At 35.1% G+C, this 7,402-nt stretch overlaps 2 protein-coding genes across 4 annotated transcripts in view; one reads left to right on the top strand and one right to left on the bottom strand.

The window, feature by feature from the left end:
• LOC107753296 (cytochrome b-c1 complex subunit 2, mitochondrial-like) overlaps positions 1–6,417 on the bottom strand; it is a 14,827-nt gene extending 8,410 nt beyond the window's left edge. The window contains exons 1-6 of one of the 3 annotated variants that reach the window (XM_016569421.1): positions 6,388–6,417; positions 3,015–3,116; positions 1,506–1,655; positions 1,349–1,413; positions 1,007–1,063; positions 801–925 (exon numbers count right to left, since the gene is read on the bottom strand). In XM_016569421.1, the coding sequence (XP_016424907.1) occupies positions 801–925; positions 1,007–1,063; positions 1,349–1,413; positions 1,506–1,655; positions 3,015–3,116; positions 6,388–6,402 (514 nt within the window). In that variant the 5' untranslated portion in view covers positions 6,403–6,417. Of the gene's footprint in view, positions 1–800; positions 926–1,006; positions 1,064–1,348; positions 1,414–1,505; positions 1,656–3,014; positions 3,117–3,150; positions 3,238–4,673; positions 4,793–6,387 lie in introns of those variants that run through there. The other 2 variants (XM_016569422.1, XM_016569423.1) reach the window with 2 other exon arrangements.
• Positions 6,004–7,402, top strand: part of snu13b (SNU13 homolog, small nuclear ribonucleoprotein b (U4/U6.U5)) — a 3,120-nt gene continuing 1,721 nt past the window's right edge. The window contains exons 1-2 of the mRNA XM_016569424.1: positions 6,004–6,217; positions 6,482–6,602. Of these exons, the coding sequence (XP_016424910.1) occupies positions 6,215–6,217; positions 6,482–6,602 (124 nt within the window). The 5' untranslated portion in view covers positions 6,004–6,214. The remainder of the gene's footprint in view (positions 6,218–6,481; positions 6,603–7,402) is intronic.

The following is a 7,402-nucleotide window of genomic DNA, read 5'->3' as shown; positions in this document are numbered from 1 at the left end:
GGTCAGGAAAATAAAAATGAACAAAATGCTGTCATTCTACAATTCTCCACCATATTTACTAAGCTGCGCGCAAGTTCAGGAAACTCAAAAACTTGTGTACACGAGCTGAGACCAGACGTGAGATTTGATCGTAGCCACCGCTCACGTCCATATTGATAAATTCCAAGTTTTGCGTTGAAACGACCGTACGCCCAAGTTTCTGTCGTACGTTCGTTTCGTAAATGAGGCCCATTATGAGTGCTAACCAAATTTAGTCCATCGTAAATCCATGACAAAATGACTGTATTAACAAACAGTTCTTTATCAAAATTAACCCTCTGGGTCCTCTGGGTTCTTGTGAAGAAAATAAGTGTGACATCAGTATTCTGAAAGAAATTAATGTGTTATATTTTGTTTCAGTATTTATTTTTTTAATATTTTGTGTTTTGAGGGGATTTTCATGTTACTAGACAATATTCACCTCTAAATTATGCACCATTTATTTCTATATAAAATTATAAAATAATTTAAGTTCATATTTAAATATTTATTATTTTCAGGTTTTGCATTTAGATATATATTTAGACATTTTAAAAAATGTAATTGAGGCTGACTTGCAAAATGTACCCAAAAATAGCTCTGCATTTTTGTATTTTTCTAATCATGTCCACGATTTGTTGTATGTTCATACAGCAAGTGACACAAAAGTCAAGTTTTGTACCATTCCGATGAGGTAAAAAATGTCACAATTTAAAAACTCAAATTCAAAACCCAAAACCTTTCGGTCTAAAATGACCATCAGAGGGTTAAACACTGCATACCAATCTGCGGACTCTGCTTGGCAAGTTCCTTATCCAGTTTCACCCTGGCAGTGAGGTCTGACACTTCCCATGGCCGAAACTCCGGTGCAGTGGTCACATTGATCAGATACTCCATAACAGTGTCACTGTGAGAAGACAGACCAACAACATATTTGTTTCCAGTAAAAGAAAAGATCACACAGACAAACTAATTGTGTTCTACTCACATATGATCTCTCAGGCAGTCTACGGTGTATGCCATGGTTTCCCTGGAGCTTGACACACTGCATGCAAAAATATATTATAAACAATTACTCACATAACATAACAGACATGATTTGTGCATAACCATATATATTATGCCAGTGGTTCTCAATTGGTGGGTTACAAACCAAAAGTGGGTAACAGATCTGTTGTGGTTTTGAGCAGCAAAAAGACAAAAAACAAAAGGTAAACTTGGGTCCTGAAGCAAAAGCAGTTGAGAACCACTGTATTATGCCACATACCACATGGATATTATGCATAACAGATGTTTAGAAGAAGCTGTTCTTTGACAACGATGAACTGACCTTAAGCTTCCGCCTACAGCCTCAACACCGCGGCAGATCCTGAAGGCAGACGCACCCTTGGTTGTCTGGAATCAGCAATATGGAGAAGTGAATGCTAACACAGTCACTGCTCACTAGCAATACAGCGGTCAAACACAGAGTCATGATGGATGTATACCAGACTGGCAGCCAGACGGAGCAAGTGTGTGACACCGAGGTTATCCATCGTCTCATATCGGCTTCCGGCCCTGACGAGCACACCAATCCGAGAAGCAGGAGAATAGTTTTCCAAGGAAGCAATCACTAACCCACTAGGCAATTTTGTAACCTGGAAGAGACAAAAAACAAAACAAAAAAAAGAGTGTAATTCCACCTTCCAATTTGTCGCAACTGGTTACTAATGTGATTGTTTTCAAGTTAAGCTATAGCTGCAGGGGCGTAACAAATGATGTATTGATCAAGTGACTAATGATATAACGTATCGATGCAATGCGTAAAAAAAATATATTTTTGAAGTATATACACACACACACACACACACATATATATATAAAGATATACAAGCAGACTTGTTTGACCATTCTAAAAAGGTGTTGAATTGTCACTGAGCTGTCATCAAATATTTGATTAGTTTTAACTTAAATTTTCCTTTTTTTATTTTATTATCATCTGTTTTATTGTTCTGTAGAAATTTATTCTTTTAACAGCTGGAATATCTCATTTTGTTGTGGCTGTCCCAACTGGGATACAGGATTTGCCATTTTCAAAGTTAATTTAATCAATCAAAAAAGTCAATTTAATGTTTGTTATATTTTGGTTGCATTTGTGAGTTAATAAAAATGCAACCAGTTATGTAAAATAGGCACATAATATTGTAATATTAATACATTGAATGCAGGCCACTGAATTTAATGAATTTGTAATCGTATTACAGCATGTTTTGAGGTATAAGCAGATATTTGCATTTTAATTCAAAGTTCCTCTATAAACACACAATTAATATTAATTTGTCTAAATATCAAGCAAATACCTAAATAAGCATTAATACAATTTCGATTTTAATAATGCATTTTAGTCAGGTTTAAACCCATAAACATTTGATAATACACACAACAGTTGGGCTGTTCCTAGAAATATATTTATAATGAACAAATAATGTTTGAAATGCTGCTTAAAGAAATTTAATTCACATATGATTTATAATATTTATTAAATGAATAATTAGTTAATTAAAAACGTAACTTCATCCTCACCATGAAAAAAAAAACTATTTTGATGTCAATATTTATTTTTGTAAAGTAACCTGAAAACAATGTGTTGTTTTCATGGACATTTTGTGGTGATTCATGACAAAAACAAAAACTGCCTTGACAGTATTTAACATAGTTTAGTAAAATACAAAATAATGTTATTTTTAGCAACATCATATGACCCCTTTAAGAAAAGTAAAGAAATTAGTTAAGAAAATATGTGTTGTATGTATCATGTTATAACTAAACATAATTGGTTAAAACAAAGCAATAATTTACATTATCACAAAAACTGCATCAGACTAATGAAAACCCTCTTCCTGTCGTTGCAGTACATAATTCACCATCCTGTGGGATGTGGCAAATTAAACTGAAATTCTAATTCATGAACAGTCCCTAATAAGAGAGCAGAAACCCTCCCCAGCACCCACACGTACATGAACATCCTGGTACATGTGAGGGGCACCTGCCGAGACCTTGACGCCCGGCAGAGGCACAGTCAAGGGCTGGACCCTTTGAGTGGCGGCATAGAAGCGTCTCTGTGGACAGAGAGACAAATCATCATCTACTGACCTGCACTTCCTGCGGCAGAAACTTTACTGGCTCCACGGCTGCCGCAACATCCACCTTATGGGCAGCCTGGGCTGCATAAAGCCTCCTCTGAAAATCACAAAAGACATCACGTCTCTGAAGAAAAAGTGTGTCCAAAAAGAGCAGAATAAAGAGAGGAAGGGCGAGGCATGGGACAGCTACTAAACTGTAATCCTGTGTTTGACAAACAAGAGTAAATAAGAGTGCTACAGGCCCTTCTTTTCATGTTCATTTAGGTTGAAGCCATTATGACACCAAAAACATGTAATAAAACATTCATAGCTGTATAAACTCATGTTTTCATCTAATAAATAACTAAAAAAAAGGAATGGATAACACAAAGACATTCCAACATGGACACAGTTCAAGGGTTAAAACCAAAAGTTATGTTTTAATCAAACATAAAATAGATTTTTTTTTAATATAAAATAATGATTTTATATTGCACATATATTTTATATTTCATGCATTGCATTAAAAATTTCTATTTGTATGTTCTATTTTATTTTTTCTTGTATATCCTGTTTGTTTATATTCTCGTTTATGCTCTTTTCTTTATATTTTTTCCAGTTGTTTAAATAATAAATCTATTTCCATGTTCTTTCCTATGTTTTTTACACTCATGCTAATTTTATTCTATGAAAGGAAAGCTGTACACATGTTGTACACATAACGTTACACATGTACAGAGAGTGGTTGTGAGTGTGACATAAAATTTGGATTTTTATTGAATATTTGTCTAAAAATATGACTATTTCAGTAATTTTAGCATAATCCTTTAAATTAAATGTTTTTAATATCATGATAAACAAATTCCAACAAATGTATGAACTTTTCACAGGTAGTGTAGTTGTTGGTCATCAAAAAAGCTATAAGACCAAAATGTGCAATAAGTTTAATGCACTGCATGTCAATAAGGATAAATATTCAGTAATATACTTTTACTTTACTTTACTTTTAGTCATTTAGCAGACGCTTTTATCCAAAGCGACTTGCAAATAAGAAAAAGTAATTAAAACTAAAAGCTAAGACTCTATAAATACTATATATATATACACACATTTAAGACAATAAAAGAAATTAAATAAAAATGACAAATGCATACAACAACATTTCAAAACATAATATTCAGCAAACATTTCTCTCGATCCCATATTGCATTTATGGTGCTTCTCATTCTGTCCTCCTCAAATAATATTTGGACATATTTATGGCCAGTAATATTTCACAGCCTTTATACATGAAACTATATAGATCCCTTGTAATTTTTAGGATGGGGACCGCAGATTGAAAACCTCTGCATTTAAAACATGGATTAAACGACGAAGGTAATGAGATGAGATGACATACACAGAGCTGAACTGTCAACTTTCTCTCTTATCTAGCTTGGTTGTCTGAGAACAAGGCCAGCGTCTGTGCGATCTTGAGAACCCGCACAAAACAACACAAAACCAAGCGGCACAACCTCGACTAATCATCTTTAACCCCGTTAATCAACTTCTCACCGATAACTGGTTTATTCCCCGGATCCCCCTCATCTTCTCTCTCTCCTTCACACAGACCACCGCAATATGGCTGACCTAAGGATGTCCTACCCAGAATCCTTCGCGCTCTGCTTCTCTAGGTCGAAACGGAATTAAAGCGCGAGTGCGCGCGCACTGCCGCATGGCGCCTCGGAGCTCGCGCAGCGTTACATGCCAGTGCCACATTAAAATTATTGAAACAATGTTTTACGTTTAATTTACACTACTGTCGCGTGAACACAAGTGCATAAATACGCCTTTTACGAATGTTTTTACGAAAGTGTAATCTAATTAAACGGCCTTTAAATGGCAGGAGGCATTGTGCACATCGAAAACAGGCAAAGCAACAAATTAACATTATTCAACATATCCTAGCTTTTTGCAGAAAATATTCAGATGTAATCCCCTTTGTAATCATTGAGTAAATGATTACAAAGGGGATTACTTATGTAAATGTAACATTTTCATAAGTAACTGTAATTTAATTACGCATTTTGTTCTCAGTAACTGTAATGGATTAGTTACATATCTATTTTGTAATTAAATTACGTAACGCCGTTACATAGTTACTCCCCAACACTGTCTATAAACCGTTACCATTTGATACGAAGTATCAGTTTCATTTTTGTTATTTTATTATTTGCAGCTTGTTTTATGTTTAGACAGTATTGGTTCTTCATAGGATCTTAACTCTAGATCTCACTTTTCATTATATCATGTTTATTAAAGTTAATTAAATATTAATCTACGTTATAACTGACTCGAGATCAGTTAAAACCATTACAGTTCATGGGTCACGAGAGCAACTAACGTAAATTGCAACGAAACATCGTTTTTTTTTCGAAACCAGTGCTGAATTCGAGATGGGGGAGTAGTTTATTCTATACATTTTTTAAATATTCTTCATAATATTTAACATTATATAAGGAATGTCTTTAAGATCAAATGTAATTATGTTTAATAAAGATTTAAAAAAAAGACTGCCGGAAGTGGGTTAAATGAGAGCATGCGCAGTATGCCGATCACAAACACGTGTTGTGAGTCGCCGGGGTGCTGTGACTCGAGATCAGTTAAAACCATTACAGTTCATGGGTCACGAGAGCAACTAACGTAAATTGCAACGAAACATCGTTTTTTTTTCGAAACCAGTGCTGAATTCGAGATGGGGGAGTAGTTTATTCTATACATTTTTTAAATATTCTTCATAATATTTAACATTATATAAGGAATGTCTTTAAGATCAAATGTAATTATGTTTAATAAAGATTTTTAAAAAAGACTGCCGGAAGTGGGTTAAATGAGAGCATGCGCAGTGTGCCGATCACAAACACGTGTTGTGAGTCGCCGGAGTGCTGAAGATCCTAGAGCTTCGCTGGTCATTAGAGTTATTTCTTTTGTTTATTTGCTAAACTCTAGACGTGTTTCTGTTTAGTTAAATAGTACTGTCCTCCGTGAAGCTCTTGCCGAGAGGACCTGTGTGTTTATAAGTTACGTTAGTCACTGATTAAAACATATCAAACACAATGGTGAGTATCACGTGTGGGGTTCTTTACTAGTTTAGGGTGTTGCTTCACGACATTCAGCGTGTAGCTATTTGAATTTTGCCTGCCGAAATGATAAAAGTGTTTATACATTGAACCTTATTTGAATATGTTTTTGATGTGTTTAAAAGCATTTCAGTTGTAGATCAGAATACCGTGTTATCAGACATTACGCAGATAATCAGTGTCGTTTGGTTAACTTTCTGGAGTTGAGTGCTGATAACGCTTTGCTCTGTCATCTTAACACAGACTGAAGCTGAAGTGAATCCGAAAGCCTATCCTCTGGCAGACGCCACGCTCTCCAAAACCATTCTGGACCTGGTGCAGCAGGCGTCCAACTACAAACAGTTGAGAAAAGGGGCAAATGAAGGTAAATACCTCCGTTAACAATGCTTACCCGTGCTATCACGGGTCCATTACTTAAACGTGTAAAAATCCAAGTAATCACGCTTCTGCTTAATAACCCAAGTGTGTAATTTGTGCCCAACTAGGCTCAGCAAGTGGAAGTGCACAATTGTTGATGTAAACGTTTTTTTTTTTGATTGGTTGATTATCATTTATTCTGTTTTTAATTGTATATATTTGTTCATAGTATTTTATTTTATAACATTTTCTGAGCATCTTAAATGGTAAGTTTGCTGATTTTCAACCAGCTTTGCATTGTTACAGCGTCGACAGTATAAAGTAAATGAACATTGTGTATTTTTCCATGTTACCTGCACCAAGATATCCTAATTTTGTCAGCAAAAGTTCACCAGATTCGGTAGACTTTTGACAGCTCCAGGGCTTTTTTTGTTTGTTTTTTTTAACTACACAACTTCTGCCTTTGTCAGGTGCATTGTGGGTGTTTAAGTTTACCTACTTTTTTTCACCACAGCTCTTTTCTCTAGTCATGTAGCACTGATTAAAAAAAATAGCATTTCTACTGCATAGACAGGCAACTTTTATTAAACACCCAGCAGTATATTACCCCTTTAAAGGGGTCATATGATGCGATTTTAAATTTTCTTTCTCTTTGGAGTGTTACAAGCTCTTGGTGCATAAAGAAGATCTGTAAAGTTGCAAAGACTAAAGTCTCAAATCCAAAGAGATATTCTTTATAAAAGTTCAGAGTCAACCACACCTACCTAAAACGCCTCGTTCTAACACGCCCCCACATGTCTACGTCAC

Source organism: Sinocyclocheilus rhinocerous, unplaced genomic scaffold (assembly GCF_001515625.1).
Source record: "Sinocyclocheilus rhinocerous isolate Xijiao unplaced genomic scaffold, SAMN03320098_v1.1 scaffold1763, whole genome shotgun sequence".
Classification (NCBI taxonomy): domain Eukaryota; kingdom Metazoa; phylum Chordata; class Actinopteri; order Cypriniformes; family Cyprinidae; genus Sinocyclocheilus; species Sinocyclocheilus rhinocerous.
Note: the sequence above shows the minus strand (reverse complement) of the source record. Positions and strands in the feature narration are given on the sequence as shown.